The sequence below is a fragment of the Onychomys torridus genome, chromosome 3 (genome assembly GCF_903995425.1).
Source record: "Onychomys torridus chromosome 3, mOncTor1.1, whole genome shotgun sequence".
Taxonomy (NCBI): Eukaryota; Metazoa; Chordata; class Mammalia; order Rodentia; family Cricetidae; genus Onychomys; species Onychomys torridus.
Window position 1 is genome coordinate 66,935,782 of NC_050445.1, and position 20,627 is coordinate 66,956,408.

General features: G+C 39.7%; 1 protein-coding gene across 6 annotated transcripts in view; it reads right to left on the reverse strand.

Annotated features, from left to right (window-relative positions):
* The window catches only part of Cdk14 (cyclin dependent kinase 14), a 484,889-nt gene that overhangs the window by 318,521 nt on the left and 145,741 nt on the right, over nucleotides 1-20,627 (reverse strand). For 5 of the 6 annotated variants that reach the window (XM_036182828.1, XM_036182829.1, XM_036182831.1 and 2 more), the window contains one exon: nucleotides 17,393-17,487. The exons of the other annotated variant lie outside the window; for it this stretch is intronic. In XM_036182828.1, the coding sequence (XP_036038721.1) occupies nucleotides 17,393-17,487 (95 nt within the window). The remainder of the gene's footprint in view (nucleotides 1-17,392; nucleotides 17,488-20,627) is intronic. 6 annotated transcript variants of the gene reach the window in all.

The window sequence follows — 20,627 nt, forward strand, 5'->3', positions numbered from 1 at the left end:
CCATTGAATGTAGCCTATGCTCTCAGCCCATGATTATGCTCTCTGTGAACACCTGATCAATACAGTGGGTCAACAGGGCACCATACATTAAATTATTGGCCAATCTCAGTTAACAGTGCTGTTCAAATCCTCACTGATTTCTCCATCTGCTTGAGGAATGACTCACTGACAAAGCAGAAAGATTGCTACAACAGGAAGCTATGCTGTTCTCTGAAAGTTCCATCTAGTCCCACCTTCCATATTTTGGTATTATTTATTTTGTTTTCTGGCACATTGACATTTCTTGGGGAATTGACCCTATTATCATTATGTAATTGTCCTTTCATCCCTGAAAAATCTTCTCAATTACCAAAAATCTCCGTTTAGGCTGAAGCTAACACGGCGAATTCATCTTTCTATTATTTGTTAACATGGTAAATTTTCACTCTGTCCATTCACCTTTCATCTGAGCTTCTATATTCAGAGGATTTGTCTTTGACAACAGATAACTGACTGACTCTTGGTTTTGTCCATGTAGAGTCTTTTAATTGGTGCATTTTGACCACTTATATTAAGTCATTTTGATTGAGTTGTAGGAATGTTTTTGTGACTAATTTCTGTCTATTGTATTTGCCCTTCTGATGTTTTGCTCTTTCTGATTTTAACTGGGAATTTTATATGATCCTATTTTGTGCCTTCCCATATCTTATGCATTCTTAACATTATTATAATGATTGCTCTAAAATATATAACATCTGGTTTTAACCAATCTAAGGCCATTTTTATATAAATGGATCATATCAGATATTGCACAGAAACCTCATTTCAGAGAATCTCCTACATTATTATCTCCTACCCCTTTCCAAGATTGATGGCAATCTTTCCACTTGTCCATATTACCATTTAAATATCTAGTGGTTTAATAGCTTCAGTGATTGTCCTGTAAGCAAGCAGATGCTGGTACAAACAACTGAACACCCATATCTCTCTCTATAGAGATCAGGACAGTGGCTTGTCCTGGGACAATTCTCTCAGTTATCTGAGAGATGAGAAAAGACACTCACTTCTAGGTGTCTGTTTTTCTTTGGAAGGGCAATGCTCAAGCTCTTTCCATGGCAGCAGTGAGACCTTAAGTCTCTCTATGTCCTGGAATGCCCACTGTACCATTAGAAAACCAGATCACGGGAAGAACCAGCACCAGCATTCAGCCACATAGTGACCACTGTGCCAGTGGTCCCTCATATACCAGTCAAACTGCACCAAACAACCAACATGACCAGAAATAACCTTTTTATATCCAGCCATGTCCCAATTGCAGGCACATGATAACAGATGATAGCTATTTTAAGGCTCATTTTGGATGATTGATATTTGTGTCACGTAAACACAAATATGCAAGGATAATCCTCAAGGTCTGTAGACTTCTCAAACTGCCCTGTACTATTTCATAGCCATGGTCACATGTCTTTCTTAGTCTTTCTCTGCAGAACATATCCAATTCTATTTCACCAAGAGCTCTTCTACCTTGAGGTCTGGTCTGAAATACGTTTCCACACTGGCTGGCAAAAATAAAAGCAAATAAATAAATGAACTTTTTCTTTCAGATCAGCAGCATAATGTCCCTTCTCAACAAGGTTCCCAATGTCCGCCCATATATATCATGCCTCCCCCCTCTACCTCTCTCTTTTTCATTGCTCACAGTTCCCTCACACTATTTGCAAGTATAGACATGTCTCTCTACTGATTCAGTAATTACTGCTTTCTCCCATTAGATGACAGGCTCCATGAAAAGAGAGCCTATGAGTTTTGTTCACTATATCGCCACTGCACACAGAACACAGTAAACGCTTAGTCAGAAACTCAGAAAAATGAGCTCTTTTAGACAAATCCTGTCTCTGTGCATCCCATGGTTTAGAGCAGGATTTATCAATCCCAGGACTACTGACATCTTGCCAAATACTTCTTAGTTACAGGAGATGCTCTTATTAATTTATAGGATATTTCATGGCAGTGTCTTGTGTCCACTACCACCTCCCAAGCAATGAAAACACAATAAACTTCCAGACTCTATCAAATGTATCCTGGTAGGCAAGTGAGAGTTGCTGGCTCCCAGTAGTAAGGTGCTGCTATCTAGCATCCAGATTCAAACTAATAAGGATGCTACTCGGGATGATGGCTGAAGCAAGCCACAGCATCGCAGCCTTCCCCTCACTCTCATGGGCCTAAACAGAGATTCTAGGACCCTCATACTGTGAAGTGTAATCATTTCAATAATCGAGACTTTCCATAGTTAATCTTTCAAAAAGAATTAGAGAAGACACTAACACTGACTTCAGTATATTGTTTTGAGTGTGTCCAAATGAAACGACCAAAGAACCTAATCAAAAAAGGCTAACAGAGGCCGCTGCACTTAAGCACTGTCTAATAGAAAGTTGTTCCAGTACATGTTATTCTAATAATTGAAATCGTGCTTCTTGCTTAAACAATAACCTTACTGTTGCCTTTGTCAAAAAGATTAGGCACTGTTTGTTTTATCTGTTGCAAGTTAAATGAAACCAGCTGTACCAATGAACCAAACTCTAATGTCTGCATTCTTGTTCCAAAGGAAATCAGGGCTGGAATCTGATTTGAGAAAGCTTTAATGTTTCTAAAAAATAAAATTAGCAGATGTGAGTGGGTGGACTGTTATCCTCCTTGGAATAGGTAAGAATAAGAGCCCTATTTTTCAACTTTCCCCTATACACAAAGAACACTAAAATCACATGACAAACCTCATTTATTACATAGCTACTCTATATAAATCCCATTTCTCCTATTGTACATTGTAATACCATATTGTGTGCATTAAGTCACAAAATACACACAGTTGCGTGCTGTAGTGCCATTTTCATACCCTACAACTAACAGGGTTGGTCCCAGTTTGACCTTTGAAATAAGTTGCAGACATCTTAGGCCCATAGACCCCCAAATCTAAAAGGCATAGGGGCAGATTTAATTAAAAACAGACAGGAGCATCCCAAACAAGCCTCAAGATGTGATCCAATTTGCCTTTCTTCCGTACCGAGCTCCTATCTATGGACAGGCAACCTCTGGGCACAATCAATGTATAAAAAGCTAAGGTTGGAATGCAGTGTTTTTCATCTAGGGATTTCTGACTTTTACAGTTCTTCCAACTCCTCCTGATAGTGTTTCAATGGCATTGACCTGGAGGGCAAGCAGTAAGAACTCTGTCTGTAATCTCACACATTCTGGAAAGGTGGTCAGCTGCTGCTGCTGCCTTTCTCTTCCTGTGCTTGTTTTAATTAAAGCATTCCTCCCCTCCCCACCCCGTTTCTCCCTGGGGCTTTGAAGAGCTCTTTGAAATGCATTTAGTACATATCAGTCTGGGTTTGGCTACCCTCTCAATTTATGAGGTCGTTTAATTTCAAGTTCAATTATTCAGCACAAATTGGCAGAATGAAATGCTAAAGAAGATTGACACTTTCAATCACATAAATCTCACGTTACATAAAGTGAGCAAATTCCTCCATTGTTCTTATTGACCTCTGAGATAACAATTTACTGCTGGCACAAACCAGTGTGGGCAGGTTCCTCAGAAGCAGTTTAGCAAGCTCCTGAGGAGGGAGGCCTTGGCATCTTCACAGCCACAGAAACTGAGGATAAGCTGAGAAAATGATTGGTGATCATGACCATCTGTGGGGTGACTTGGATCAGCCCCACACTCCAGTTCCAGAGGTAGACCAAAGAGGCTGTTGTTCTTTCTATGAATGTCACACAAAGTCTGGGAAAATCAGACACAGTCACAGTCCTACCTGTTGACCGCCTTGCCTACTCAGTTGCAGAGAGCAAAGGATGATGACTTTACCATGCACGTGGGATCCCACATTTGAGCTTAAGGAGAATTCAGGTTTGTTCTGCCAACAGCACCAAAGGACTATGAGTACACACATCTCATTTGGGGAGCTGGTGCGGTAGGAGGCCTTAGCTCTATTTACAATAACCACACATTCATGGCTACCCACACAAGCCATGCCAATCCTTCCAAACTATACTGCTTAGCTTAAATTCCACGTTAATACTCAATTACTTTTGCTTAGTCAAAATCTGCACAATACCAGAATAAATCCACTTGCTTTTATTTTGAGACCTTCGGGGTTCAACAAATTTAGGCTTAATACCAAAAGATTAAAATCTTGTATTTTCATGGGGAGTTGAGATCAGCCACAAAAGGGAACCATGAGGAATCCCACAAGGAACATGGTGATGAGGCAGACTTGGTTGCCAGCACAGAAGCTAGGGCTTCACATTTCAAATTCTGCAGTCAACAATATCCTTTCTCTTTTTTCCCTTTTGAAATACCGCACCGGTTTAGCTAGACCTGTCTAACTAAATGCTAGTTTATATAGGACATAGAAATCCCACCTTATATAAAATAACTTATGAACCTCTACCATCTTTCTTCAAGATCAAGTTCCATCCAAAAGCCATCAGTTATTAAACAGAAGGCTGACGGCGAAGTACAGTACACCTCCTGATGAGCTGCTGCTGGTCAGGGAGGAGGATCTGGAAGCCACAGTCATACAGACTCTTGCCATTTCTCTGAGGAGTCACACACCTCAAAATGAGAAGACACCCCACACCTTGACTGTGCCACAAAGCAATCAGGATGGAACGGAGAAGATGGCAGCTTTGTCCTCAACGGCATCAACTGGTGTCCCAAGCTATGAATCCTAGGAACTATGACACTTACCTGCCAGGCAAGATGTGGTCACCTGTTGCAGTAGTAACATGACTGTTGTGGGGATAACCAATTGCTTTAAGTAGATCTGAGGCCCACTCCACAAATAAAAAACCATACCTATTACCTTACACCCAGTCAAAATCCCATGGCTGGGGAGGCCATAGGCCCTAGCAGAAGCACTTAATACTGTTTGTCAGCTAAATGGACACAACGTCAAACTGTCTTCTGAATGAATATTTATCTTTGTACACATACACAAATACTCCTCTCAGTCTCGATCAAAGAAGCCTCGTTTTCTAGTGGCTAAACCAAATTGGTTACAAAACAAAATATGAAGTAATGCCTCTAGGAGAGGGACTGGCAGGAGGGGGACAAGGGTATAACTGGGAATCAGAGGAGGTGAGATGTTTGGGGAGAGAATAATGAGAAATATATTATGTACATGTTTGAAAATGTCAAAGAACTATGACAGTGATGATGATGATGATGATGGTACTAAGTTTCCTAAGGGTGAATCCACATCTAGTCCTTTTCTCCTACACCATTACTTTCATCATCAGCTTGACTGGACTTGGAATCACCTAAAAGGCACACCTCTGGGTAAGTATGCCTGAGAGTCTTTCTGAGAAGAAAAAGCTCACCCAGAATGTGGACAGTACCATCCCATGAGCTTACATCCAAGACTAAGTTTAAAAAAAAAAAAAAAAAACAATAAAGCAGGCTGAGCACCAGCGTTCACAGCTCCCAGCTTCCTGACTATCACCACGTGACCAGTTCCTGCATTGCTGGCTGTGGCTGTATCCCCTCAAGCTGTAAGCCAGACAAACCCACCCTTCCTCAAGTTGCTTTTCTTAGTTATTTTGATATAGCAGTGAGTAAGTTAACTAATGCAGCACTGAAGGGGATAATTATAAATAAACACAACAAACATTGGTAAAATAAACTCTAAAAATGTTAACAAGGATAAGCAAAATAGGTCAGTGGGTAAAGTCCATAGCCACCACACGTGACTGAGTTTAATCTCAGGACCCACATAATGGAAGGAGTGAGCCATCTCCCACAAGTTCTCCTCCACATACACACCACGGCCACACAAAAATAAATTAACAAATATTTTAAAATATTATTAATGAGTCCTGGCCCAGGAAAGTGGTGCATACCTGAAATCCATAGCACTTGGGAGCAAAAGGCCACAAGGATTACTGAAAGTTCAAGGGCAGCCTGGTCCACATAGCAAGTTCCAGAGCAGCCTAGACTAAGCAGTAAGGCCTTGACTTAAAAACCTAATTAAATATGGTATGGTCAACAGAGACCCACAACCAGACATTACAGAGGGGGGTGGGGTGGGAGGAGAGACCTTGGAATACTCAACTCTAAATGGGATGTCTCCATCAAATGCCTCCTCTCAAGGTCAAGGGAATCCACAGAAAGGAGGGGGGAAAGTGTGAGGGCCAGAGGAGATGGAGGACAAGGCCCTCTGAATCAACTGAGCAAGGCTCATATGAGCTCACACAGACTGAAGAACAAGCACAGGGCTGACTCTGGTCTACACCAAGTCTTCCACATACATAGTACAGCTTCCAGCTTAGTATTTGTATGGACTCCTGAATGTGTAAACAAATGGGTCTCTGATTCTCATGCCTTCTCTTGGGTTCTTTTCCTTCTGTTGGTTTGCCTTGTCCAACTTTGATATGGTGGGTTTTGTTTTTTCTTATTATATTTTACTGTGTTACATTTTGTTATTATCCCTTAAATACCTGTTCTTTTCTAATGAGACAGTAAAGGAGTGAATCTAGATGGAGGTACAGGCTGGGAGGAGTAGAAGGAGGGGCAACTGTAATCAGGATATACTGTATGAGAAAAGAATCTATTTTCAATAAAAGAGAAAAATGGTTAAGTTCAGAGCTTTGAAAAAGAAGATGCATTGTCTACCCCCCACAAGAGCCACAGACTATCTTAATGAGCCCCAGAACTCGGCACAAGCAGCCATCTTTTGAGTTGTTGGTCAGAGTTGTCCATGAGATTCCAAAACTATATATGCTGTTGATAACATCCTTGGATGCCCCATAGAAGTAGAAAATTAGTCTATTGCTGAAGACAACATGCATCTCAGACTCAGGACCCAGAGGACCTGAGCTTGATCTGACCTGAAAGCTTTCTACCTGAGTACTAGCTTTCATGGTACCAGAAGGTACATGGCAAGCTTCTAAGGAGGGATACAACCAACAGTCCTACCAAGCTATGGTGCCTATAAAATACAACAATGACCAGTATGTCAGCATGGTCCCATAAGGATGCAATAGCAGCACTCATACTTTGGTGGTACCAGATCTCTGGTTGGAATGAAGGCCTGTTAAATAAGAAGAAAATTATACCTTGATACTGGAACCTAGCTAGACCTGGGACTAGTGAAGTCATGGATCTTGGAGGAGAGCCTATACAACCATGACTTCACTAAACCTGAATAATTCCTAACTACATTCTATATATGTATCCTTATACCCACAGACAAATGTAGTTCTTGCCCCTCATCAAAAGCTTCTCTTTGCAACATATGGAGACAATTATTACAGAAAACCACAACAAATCTAAATACAGAGTAGTGGATCCCAGTCCCAGTGGATACTCTCCAACACAACCCCTACACCTAAGACTCAGGAATCATTGTAGAAGAGGGGCAAAAAAGATGATAAGAAGAACCAGAGCCAGAGGAACAGGAAGTGTGCTCTGAGACTGTGTCTTCTAGAATGTCAGAGAAGCCACACTCATCAGGTCTTATCAACATGACTTCATAAACATGAACTGAACAGAGATTGCACTAGTAGACATGGAAGGAGGTAAGTAGAGGCTTCAACCCCAAAGAACTGTGGGCAACTGAGGAATGCCGAGAGCGGGAGAGACGTCCTTCTCCAGGAAAGAGCCTCCTCACTCATTACTCAATACCAAATGGTCAGCCCCGAAAATATAAACAGATAAGTGACATCACGTTAACGTGTGTGTGTGTGTGTGTGTGTGTGTGTGTGTGTGTGTGTGTCACACATGTAACAACAGTTTAAAAAGGGGAGTCATGAATTTGAAGGAGAGCAAAAGGGGTATATGGGTTTAAAGGGAAGAAAAGGAAATTATGTAATTAATCTCAAAAAACAAAAATTATTTTTGAAAATTAACCAAAAAAGGTAAATTCTCCAAGTTTTGGTAAAATAAATAAATAAAAAGTGAGTATATTTCAAAGAGAAAAGTAAAAGATACATTGCAGCCATTCATTCTTCTAGAGTCAATCTCATGCCAGGCAGGCTACTTATGTAAGAATCTCAGTGAACAACATTTGCATTTCTACAAGAAGAGGCCAGAACTCAAAGAAAAACAAAACAAACAAATGAAAACTTCATTCTAGTCCTCCATGAGTTTCTAAACCATGGTTAGTTACCATTATCCCAAAATTAACATATACAACACCCTCTTGATGGGAGTAGTATGCTTTGCTTACATTGTTAAAGCATGTAAGATCTAAGGGATAGGTATTAACAGGAACTAAAAGAAGACTGTTGGAATGCAGTGCCAAGTTGGGAGGCTTGAAATGAGTAACTGTTGAGGATTAAACGGTGTCCTCCAAGAAAACATATGCTTCCATTCTAACCATAGCACCTCAGAAAGGGACATTATATGACAACACGGTCTTGGGGATTGGGGAGATGGCTCCTTTGTAAAAATGCTTGGTATACAAATATGAGGACTTGAGTTTGGATCACCAACACCAATGGAAAAGCCAGGCACAGAGGCACAAAACTGTAACTGCAGAGTTGGCAACATAAAGACAGATGATCCCAGGACCTTACCAGCCAGCTATTCTAGCCTAAATGGAAGACTCCAGGTTCAGTGAGAGACCCCATCTTAAAATTAAGGTGGACAACAATAGACGAAAACACCTGATATTAACCTCTGGCCTATACATGCACTGCGCATCTTTGATGATGCACTGTCATCAAAGAGCCCTCAGGCAAAGGTGGGTCATTAAGAAGGAAATTAATCCATGTGGTATATGTCCCGATTCAAAGGGAACAATGGACAGAAGCAGGCACAGCACACTAAGCAGGACTGTGAAGACTAAAGGCAGAATATCTTCAGTGTGGTGATGAATCTACAGCCAAGGAACCCCAAGACCCCCAGCACCCCCAAAGGCTAGAAAAAGGAATGCAATAAACTCCCTCAGAAGTCTTTGAAGGTACAAACAGCCCTCTCTTGACTTTTCACTTCCAGCTCCAGAACGGTGGTACAACAAAATTCTGATATTTAACCACCACATTTGTGGTTCTTTGTTTTGCCAGCCCTGGCCAGCAACCACAATGAGGTTGGTGATAAAATCTAAACACGACACCGATACATCAATACAATGAACATGTGTGTGAAATCCTCACAAATGAAGAATCACAGAAACCTCGAAGTCCAAGTAGCTGTTTGAGAAGATAATGAAAAACTGAGGAGGATCCTAAACAAAATGTCTCAAGATAGAGGAAGGGATGCTGACATTTATGACAGAATTTTGAAGAGAAACAAGCTCCAGTGGTTTGAAAGGCTCCTATGATTATGCAGCACTCTAGGGATGTACCAAACAAACTCTCATATTCTTCTGTAGGGAAAGTGCATAGCTGTTGTCTTATCCAGACCTTGCTACCCAAAAGCAAGGGAGACCAGACAGTCTATCATTTCTTAAATCTGGTGAGTGGGCAATGGTATTCATCTCCTGCTGAAGGAAATAAAAATCTGCATGTGACCAGCAGGCTTGAGATTTCTCAAAAAATGTTGACAAGATAATTTTAAAACTACTGGAATGAGCTGGGTGGTGGTGGCTCATGCCTTTAATCCCTGCACTCAGGAGGCAGAGGCAGGCAGATCTCTGTGAATTCAAGGCCAGCCTGGGCTACAGAGTGAGTTCTAGGAAAGGATCCAAAGCTACACAGAGAAACCTTGTCTTGAAAAACAAAAATAAAACAACAACAACAACAAACATACTGGAATGAAAACTATCAACTGTCCAGAATCATCTTTCTCAAAGAGTATAGGTACTGGGGAAGCCTCTTTTCATATCCAGGAACAATAAATGGAAAAACATTCAACACTCTCCAGGTTTTCAAGAAAATCTGCATGTTAAACATTTAATGGTTATTAACCTGCACGTTCGCTGAATGCATCTTTTGTGGCATGCAGTTCTAAGTGCTTGTTTGCTTCCTTATCATCAAATAGTATGTTTGCTTTTGTCTGAATCACAATTGAAACAAGTCAGAGCATATGTGAGAACCATCTGGATTATTCAACAAGGACCAAATCTTTCCAAGGTTTTCCAGCTTGTATAATAAGAAGGAATGGTGTAGTGATTAGGGGAAAAATGTAGTACAGCCAAAAAGACATGAGCTAAACATGTGTTGCTACTAACTACATGTGTGAGCATGAAAAGTTGATGAAAGTCCATGCAACAAGGCTGCTGATGGGGAAGATTGTGATACCTCTATCATGTAGGTCATTTCAAGAGTTAAATGAGGTAAAAATAGGTAATTTGGTTTATACCAAATAATTGCTGCATAATGGCTAGTTAGCATCACTTTATTAATCTTAAATGTACAGGCAGTTTTTATATAATGACTACTAATTTTCTTTTAGGAAAGAATAAAAATATTGAGATGCAACCTCTGTAAACATTAGCTTCAGCATTCAAAGCATTACTCTGGCCTTCCATGCTCCCAAGCTGCTTACATCATTAATAGTATTATTATCTGGGGCTGGAGAGATGGCTCAGCAGTTAAGAGCACTGGCTGCTCTTCCACAGGTCCTGAGTTCAATTCCTAGCAACCACATGGTGACTAACAATGATCTGTAATAAGATCTGGCCCTTCTTCTGGCCTGCAAGCATACATGCAGACAGAATACTGTATACATAATAAATAATTTTTTAAAAAAATAGAATAGTTATCTGGCTCTACTTTTTTTTCCATGCCATGTTGACACCATATTGAAAAAAATAAACACTCTAGTAGCACTCACAGTTAACACAATTACTACTTAGCACATAATCTTTATAAGAAATGTGTAATCTTCTTTCTTTAAAAACTCTGAAGAAAAATGAGCTCTCTCTCTCTCTCTCCCAAATTAGACATAAATCAAAATTTTCCATTACATGTTCTGTTTCAATTTTCTGTCATATATTTCATAAAGATGTTACAACAGGGAGGGTTTGCAAAATTATTTTCAGTATCATTTGGTAAAATTATTAAGGTGAAACAAGGCTTTTGCCTTGAGTTATTCCTAAAACAGAAGCTTCCTACAAGCTTCTTGTCACTAAATACAGTTGCTCCCTAGCATTCAGAGATGGGAAAGTGTGGGAGAAGGAATCCTCAGAAATACATCTGGGAGGCTTTTTAAAATTCCAAATCTGGAAAAACCTGTGCTCCAGCAAATTGGAAAATCTAAAAGAAAAGAATAGTTTTCTAGATAAATACCACCTACAAAAGTTAAATCAAGATCAGATAAGCAATTTAAACATACCTATAACTCCTAGTGAAATAGAAACAGCTGATAAAATTCTCCCAAACAAAAAACAACAACAAAAAAAAAAAAGCAAAAAACAAAACAAAACCAAAAAAAAAAAAAAAAAAAAAAAACAACCAAGGACTAGATGGTTTGGGCATAGATTTCTACCAGACTTTCAAAGAATAGTTAATGTCAATACTCCTCAAATTATTCCACAATATAGAAACAGAAGGAACATTGCCCAATTCATTGTGTGAGGCCACAGTTACTCTGACATCCAAACCACAAAGAGACCCAACAAAAGCTGTATGTAAAAGATTCAAAATGGGTACGTATTTTTCACCCTGCACAAAATTCAATTCCAAATAGACCAAAAAACTCAACAGAAAACCATATACAATGAACCATAGAGAGGAGAAAATAAGGAATATCCTTGAACTCATTAGCAGAGGAAAGGACTTCTGAACAGAAAGCCATTAACACAGGCACTAAGATCAATAACTGATAAACAGGACAGCACAAAACTGAGAAGCTTCTGCATGGCAAAGGGACCATCACTCAGACAAAACAGCAGCTGACAGTAGAATGGGAAAAGATGTTTACCAGCTATACCTCCTATAGAGGGCTATCTTAGTTAGGGTTTCTATTGTTGCAATTAAACACCATGACCAAAAAGCGAGTTGGGAAGGAAAAGGTTTATTCAGCTTATGCTTGCACATTGCTGTTCATCACTGAAGGAAGTCAGGACAGGAACTCAAACAGGGCAGGATCCTGGAAGTAGGAGCTGATGCGCTTCGCCTAGTTTGCTCAGCCTGCTTTCTTATAAAACCCAAACCACTACCCCATAGATGGCACCACCCACAATGGGCTGGGCCCATCCCCATTAATCACTAATTGAGAAAATGCTGGATCCCATAGAGACATTTCTGCAACTGAGGCTCCTTCCTCTCAGATGACTCTAGCTTGTGTCAAGTTGATACAAAAAACCAGCCACACAAGGGCTAATATCCAAAATACAGAAAGGAGTCAAGAAACTAGATATCAAGAAAGCAACCTAATCAAAAATGGGGTACAGATCCAAACAGAGAATTCTTAAAAGGGAATTCAAATGGCTTAGAAACAGTTAAAAGACATGCTCAACATCCTTAGCCTTCAGGAAAATGCATATCAATGTCTGCCAAAATGGGTACAAAAAAAAATTACCCAAGTGACAGTTCAATAGCACAGCAAGGATGGAATGCAAACTTGTACAGCCACTATGGAAAAGTGCACAAGTTTGCACTTCCACTATGGAAATCAGTATGGCAGTTCCTTGGGGACATGGGACTTGAATTACCTTAAATATCTAGGTACAGTGCTCTTGAGCATACAGACCCAAAGGGCACTTCATCCTACTAAAGACACATTTGGTCAACCATGTGCATTTCTGCTCTATTCATAGTAGCCAGAAATTGGAAACAACCTAGATGTCACTCAACAGAGGACTGGATAGAGAAAATATGGCACATTTACACAATAGAGTATAACTCAGCCATCTAAAAAAACAAAATTTGCAGGTACATGGTTGGAACCAGAAAAAAATTATGCTAAATGGGGTTACAGCCTCAGAAAAACAAATATGGTATGTACTCACTTGTATGTGGATATTAACTGCTAAGTCAATGATAAGCAAGCTACAATCCATAGAGGCAGAGGTTAGGTATAGAGTAAGGAACTAGGGGAAATAAATAGATCTTATTAGGAGAGGGAAATAAAAATAGATAGTTATGGATAGATGGGCAGGCTGGAACAGGAGAATCAAGCAGCAAAGGGGGGGGATGGAATACAGGGAGAGACAGCTACAACTAATAGCCATGTAAGGGGTAGTATGGAAACCTAATACAGCCGAAGCTTGCTAAAATATGTGAGTTCTCATGGTTAGGGTTGCTACTCCATGAAGAGACACAATGACAGCAACTCTTACAAAGGAAAACATTTAATTGGGCTGTCTTACAGTTCAAACGCTTACTCCATTGTCATCATGGTGGGAAGCATGGTGGCATACAGGCACACGTAGTGCTGGAGAGGTAGCTAGGAGTTCTATATACAGATCCAAATACAGCAGGAAGAGACTGAGACACACTTCCTCCAACAACACCACACCTACTCCAACAGGGCCACACCTCCTAATAGTGTCACTCCCTATGAGCTTTTGGGGGCCATTTTCTTTTAAACCACCACATACATATACAGAAGCAATCTAAATGAAATCACCAAATAATGGGTGAGACATACCCCCAACTGGCCATCTAGGAATGGGTTACATCTAATTAAGCTGTTGGTCAAAGGGGTCCCATCAGAATCCCCAAACAACCCAGACTGCTTCTAAGACTATAAGCTACTCTCCACAAACTGATAGCACAGCCCCCTTCCTGAAAATAACACTTACACAACTCATTGAACATGGAGAAGTCTAGATGGTGCCTATCTAGGCAAGCATCTTAGGTATAGGAAGGTACTCTGCACACTACCACAGAAGAAATGTAAACACCAACCCAGCTTCAAATCTTCATTCTACTATGATGTTCTGTCTACAAGATATGCTTGTGCAGTTGTGGCACAAAGCTTGTGTGAGTGAGAAAATGATATGTGATTTTACTGATGGTCCACGCCACAAGATGTAACCCACACCTTATAATGCTTTGGGTAACCAAGAACCAGAGACTAGATAGCCTAGAGACCTAGAGTAAAATGGAATATTATTGTTCTTTTAAAAAAAAAAAGTAGCAATAAAATGACTCCAAATGGCATTCTGCTATCCCCAAACTTCAGCACCTGGCTCAGCTATGACCAGAGAACCAGAGAAGTTTCTTCCTGTAGGGGATGAGAATAAATATAGAGACATTTTGCAGAAAGTGAGAGACAATGGAACATGCCACCCTAAAACAGATGTCTCCATCAAATCCCTCTTCTCAGGGCTCAGGGAACCCCACAGAAGAGGAAGCAGAAAAAGTGTAAGACCCAGAGGTGATGGAGGACAGCAAGAAAGTAAAGCCCTCTAAATCAACAAGATCGACAGCACATGAACTCAGAGACTGAGGCGGCATACACACAGCCTGAACAGGTCAGTACCAGATGGGATCCTAGAGCCTAAAGGAGAAGTGGACACAGGCCCCATCCATCCCTAAGCCAGAAGCAATCTCCAATTTATAACCACTAGTGAATGAAAATTTAGTTTTCTCCATGGGAATCTCACTGGGGAGACAAAGCACTCTTAAGGGTAGGCCTCCAGTAGATGGCCAACAGAAAAAATAACTTAGGCACCCTTCCCCAGGTGCTCATGCTCTCTCTCTCTCTCTGTCCCTCTCTTTCTCTCTCATCTCCCTTCTTTTCTTCCTTTCTTTCTATTTAATTTGATCTTTTTTCTGTTTTTTTTATCCTACAGATCCTTATGTATTTATTATGGCTTATGATTTGGGGTTTTATGGGATTCTTTAGTGTGCTAATGAGTGGGTCTCTGTGTCTATATTTGTTTCTTGTCCTATTCCAGCGTGGTGGTTTGTGTTTTTGTTTTTTGTTTTTTGCTGTTGTTGCTGTTGATTTGGGGGGGGGGGGGGGAAATATATCTTATATTTTATTTTACTGATGAGAAACAGAAAGGGAGCAGATCCAAATGGAAGGGGAGGTGGAGAGGACTTGGGAGGAATAAAAGTAGGGGAAGGAGTAATCAAATTATATTATATGAAAAAATTTCAATAAAATAAAACAGAAAATGTAATATAAAATGATTAAAAGCATTCTTTGATATCTGAGAAAATATAGTATCATTATTCAGTCACTGATATTTGTATAGAAAACTCATCCAAATTGAAACATTCTCTTCTGGATGGTGAGGCAGTTTCACAAAAGTCAGTTCAAGCACCCAAAAGTCTTCAGAAGTTCCTCAAACAAACACTGTTTCACCAGGCTCCTCACAGATGATGAAAGCAGTAACAGTCCTCGGGCAGAAGAAGATCTGAGCTGTTCAGCTGACTATGAGTCTGCCAAGACCTCCAGGGAGGCAGCTTACGGGAGTCACCTACGCTGGGGGGAAGGGGCTTATGGTCATAAATCTGCCTTTGAGGCACCCTTGTTCTTTAACAAAAACAAATATCTATCGCCCAAACTCCTGTTAGTTATCCTAATAAAGTCACTGGCTTAAAAAAAAAAAAGTCTGTCCTTTAATCTCAAGAAAGCAATGGAGGAAGGGAACTGTGGGAAAGAGGGAAAGAGGCGTTCTCTGTGTGCAAGTACAGGCCAAAGTAGACAAGTAAAAGAGAAGGAAATGAGAGTTTACAGTTTTAAAGTAAGTGACTTGGGCAAAGAGGAATAAATGTTTAATACAAAAGGATGCAACAGTGACAGTATGTTTGGATTTAGATCACTCATATTTTTTCTAGACCTTAGATGTCCCTCAACAGCAGAATGGATAAAATGTGGTACATTTTATACAAAGGAGTATTACTCAGATGTTAAAATAATGACATCATGAAATTTCAAGGCAAATGGATGGAACTAGGAAAAAAAAATTATCCTGAATGAGGTCACCCAGACCCAGAAAAGTAAATACGGTGTATATTCTCTTCTATGTGGAGATTAGCCATTAAGTATATGATAACCACACTACAGTCTGTAGACCCAGAAGTGTTAGGTATACAGAAAGGGTCAAGGGTGAGCACATGGATTTCCCTGGGAGGGACAAAGAGAACAGATTTTACCAGTGACCTGGGGGCAGGTGGGACAGGAACAGGAGGATCAGAGAGGGAGGGGAGGGAGAAACAGTGGAAACTGAAGGGCACTGGGAGGGTATGGAAACCCAGTGCAGTGACACTTCCTAAAACATGTGAAGGTGATCCTAATGAGGTCTCCTAATAACGGGGGATAAGGAATCAGCTGGTCATCTCTTGTTGCTAAACAAGGCTTCCAGTACAGGGACTGGGTTGCAGACTTATTGTCTAAGGGAATCACATGAAAATCTTCAAACAAGCCAGGGTGGTGCTAAGATAATATACGCTCTCTACAATCTGACAGTGGGGCCTCATTGCTGAGGACAACACCCACACAACTCACTGAACATGGAGAGGTCCAGCTGGTGTCTCCATGAAGCCTTCAGCCCTATGTTCTAGTGTCTTAGGTGCTGGAAGGCAGTCGCAGGCTAGCAAAAGAGAAACATAAACACCAACCCTGAAATAAAAACTCTGACCTACAATCTGTCCTTATATGCTAGGATAACAGTGGCACAGAACTTGTGGGAGTAAACAATCAATGTCTGATTTGACTAAGACCTACATCACTAGATAGAACCCATAACTGTCACTGCTGGGCTGACCAAGAACCAGAGACCTAGGGTAAAACCAAACACTGCTGGTCTAAACTAAAAAACAACAAACAATAAAATGATATTCTGCCATACTCACAGATCAGTGCATTATTCAGTCATCAGCAGAGACACTTCCTCTGACAGCAGATGGGAACAGGTGCAGGGACCCACAGCCATACATTATTGGAGAGAAAGTCTAAACGGAATGTCTTCATTTAATCCCTACCCTCAGAGCTCAGGGAACGCCGGGGAAGAAGAGGCCAGAGAGGATGGAGACCATCGGAGAAAAAGGTCTGCTCAATCAACTAAGCAAGGCACACCTGAGCTCTCAGAGGTTGAAGCAGCAGGCACAGGGCTTACGTGGGTCTGCAGCAGGTTCTCTATGTATATATTACAGCTTTTAAACTCAGTATTTCTGTGGGTCTCATAAGTATACATAGGCAGTATATATTGTATGAGAAAAGAATATATTTTCAATAAATGGGAAAAATGGAAAAAATAATAATAAACACTAAACCACCATGAGAAATTAATTGCTTCATTCACCTGGAAAATAATTCCCATTTGGGGGTTCTAGCTCCATTGAGAAATAGTAAGCTAAGTTAGAGAAGTCTGCAGAGCCATTTGCCTCAGGAAAACAATAGCCATTTTGCCTTTAGATTTGTTTAAAGCAAATTCACAGGATCCAGGATACCAAATAGCAGGACAATCTACTATGTTGTAAATTTGTGTTATTTAAGTATGCTGCTATTTAATAGTAAGAGCACAGATACCCTGCACATATGACACATTCTTTAAAACATTTAACTTACTTGCTTTTCCCTTTGTATACTGTTGCATAAGATCCTTCCCCTAGCTTTTCCAGTTTTTCATATGAGTCAGCTTTTCCAAACTTGGGACTTGTCGGCTAAACATAAAACAGGGAAAACAAAACAGATTATATCAATGTACCAATTTGCTGACACTGCATAAATAACTTTTTCTGATATAAGAATATTTTTAAAACAACGCAATAAACAGTGATAGTACAAATTCAGAACATACAAAACAAACACTTGAAGGATTAAATTTACCCATAATCTAACCAAGGGAGCACTGTAAATATTTTGATATAGCATCACCCAAAGCTGTCTTGCTGGAAACTGACTTTTTATATAGATGTTGTCACACTCAATATGCATGTTTTATGATCTGTGTTCTCACATTCAATGTGATATGAACATCTTCTATATTATGGAATAATCTTCTAAGTTATGACTGTATACAATATTCACTTACAAAAAATACTCTTCCAACATACTTTAGCAGTAAATCAAATAGATAAAGTACACTATTTAGAGATAACTGGTCATTCTAGTCTTGATTCTAATAGGTCAGAAAAAAAAAAAAGGACTGACAAATGAGAGCACATGAAATCAAGGAATGTCTGCACTGCAGAGGAGACAAGCATCAGCATGGAGGTGGCCTACAGAATGAGAGAAAATCTTTGCCAAGTAGATATGTTACAGATTAACATAGACAACGAAAGGAAGGTCTCAAGAAATTAGACATGAAAAATCATCTAGTCAATAATAGGTGAATAAATAGAAACTTTCTTAAATGTAGAAATACAAATGGCCAGTATCTGGAAACTGTTCAACATCCTTAGCTATCAAGAAAAAGAAAATTCAAACAACATTGAAATGCTATCTCACCACAATGAAACACTGCTGGTGAGAGAGTTACTTAGTAATTTTACTATAGAAGTAAGGAACTCACAATATACAAGACATGCAACCCACCAAGAGCAGCAGCAGCAGATTCATTTGACGAAACTATGGTTTATTATTATGATGGAATTATGGAATTTTATTCAGCCATAATGAAGCTGAAATTCATAGCATCTTCAATAAAATTGATAGAGATTATCACTGACAAGATAAAGTTATGTAAAAATAACAATAACACAAGCACCACAAGTCAGACTCAGAAATACATGAACCATGTTTTCTGTCATATATGGACATACCTATTTATATATCTGTGTGTGAGGTGTGTGTAAATTCATATATAAGACGTACAGATATCATGCAAAAAGAGAGACTATGATGAGGGAGGAAAGGTACTGTGAATATGTTCTGTATGCTGTGAATGTGTTGCTCTGATTGGTTGATAAATAAAATGCTGATTGGCCAGTATCCTGGCAGGAAGTACAGGTGGGATAAGTAGAGAAGAGAATTCTGGGAAGTGGAGGGCTGAGTCAGGAGATGCTGCCAGCCGCCACCACCATGAGAAGTACCAGTAAGTCACAAGCCACGGGGCAAGTTATTAATAGAAATGGGTTAATTTAAGATATAAGAACTAGATAGCAAGAAGCCTGAGCCATTAGGCCAAACAGTTTAATTAATATGAGCTAAGCGTCTGTGTGTTTATTTGGATCTGAGTGGCTGTGGGCCTGGGCAGGACTGAAGATAACTCCAGCTATAAATGGAGCCCAACAGCTAGAGTTTCCACCTAAAATCTGAGAAAGCAGATTCTAACATGGATCTAAAAACAGTTTCCTAATGGTCTCTCCCAAGTTAGCCACAGCCTGTGGGCTTGAGCTGCTCTATAGCAGGTTCGTGGTATGAGGACTTGACCTACAGCATGGCGGGAATGAGGCATCTGCAAGCCATATTACCCTGCATGCTAGATTTAGCCTTTTCTAGTACAGACAAAAAAAAAAAAAAAAAAAAAAAAAAAAAAGAGGTTTCTGGGCTACACACTGCTTTGATAGAAGCATAGACCCACTGCTTCTGAGAGTTGATGGCTTCCAGACCCAGAGCTGGCAGTAAACATACCACCACCATGTTGGAAAGCTGAAGTGGGCAGAGTCATTCAGTACTAACCACTGCAGTTTAAAGCAATAGATTCACAATAAGACAGATTCAGATGGGATAAACCTCTAAACAGTTTACAATGTATGTACATAGGCTTGGAAGAGAGAAAAAAGTGATATATGCAGTTATATAAAGAAATAGTTATTAAAAAATAAAGTATTTAAAGAGAAAGTAAAAGTAATATAAAAAATAAGCCACATAAAGATGGATATTACACAGAGAATCTGGGTTGTGTTGTCTTTGGTATTTTTAACTGCAGAAAGACATTTGATTGTAAAGACTGCTCAGGTAAACAAATATGTATATTTTAAAGGTACCTTAACTTAAAAATTTGGATCTAAGGATATGTTGCTTTGGAAAGGAGGCTCTGCTTTTGTTTCCACAGAAAGCAAGAGGCTATGAATTTGTTCCAGATTAAGATACATCAGGTTTGACCAGCCAAGACCCCCTGAAAGGTCTCAGATGACCTAAAATTTTCTTTGTGTCCCTCTAAGACTACAGTGCCCCCCTCCAGCAGGAAGTAGTATGAGAAGATACACCCAAATTCCCAAATATACCAAGCTGGCTTTGGAGGTGGAATTGGCTCACTCCTTCTCAAACCCAAGCATATTATTGAAAGAAAAGGTTGAGAAATCTCTGCCCCATATCAGAAAAGCCCTCTGGTGTGGGACAGAGAAAAACCATTATTTTTATTTAAAGCAGGTTGATTATAAATGCGATCTCTTCTAAAGAAGAAAAGGGGATATGATGTAGATATGACAGGATGAAAGGGTAACAACTTGTTTAGAAATGTTTTACATTGCTATTGATTTTAGTTTATTGATACAAGTTTAAACTTAATTTTGTTATACTGTATATATATTTCTATTTTCGTTTGAGGTACTATGTGTATGTAACTCATTTAGATTGTAATGGATAATTAAAAATACAGATTAATAAGTAGTCTTCTATGATAATCATAGTCATGTTAGTTTAGTTTTCTAGGTATATACAGATATATTTCAGACAGATAGATAGTCTTCAAATACTTCAAAACCTATAAAATATGGCATTTAAAATATTTTAAAAATTTAGACTTTCTGGACAGTGAGACATGTCTGCTCCTGGCAGCACCAATTTACTTCAGAGAGAAAGATGGGCATTGAAGACAATGTATATGGAGTTTATTTTCTTCTTGGCAAAAATAGCC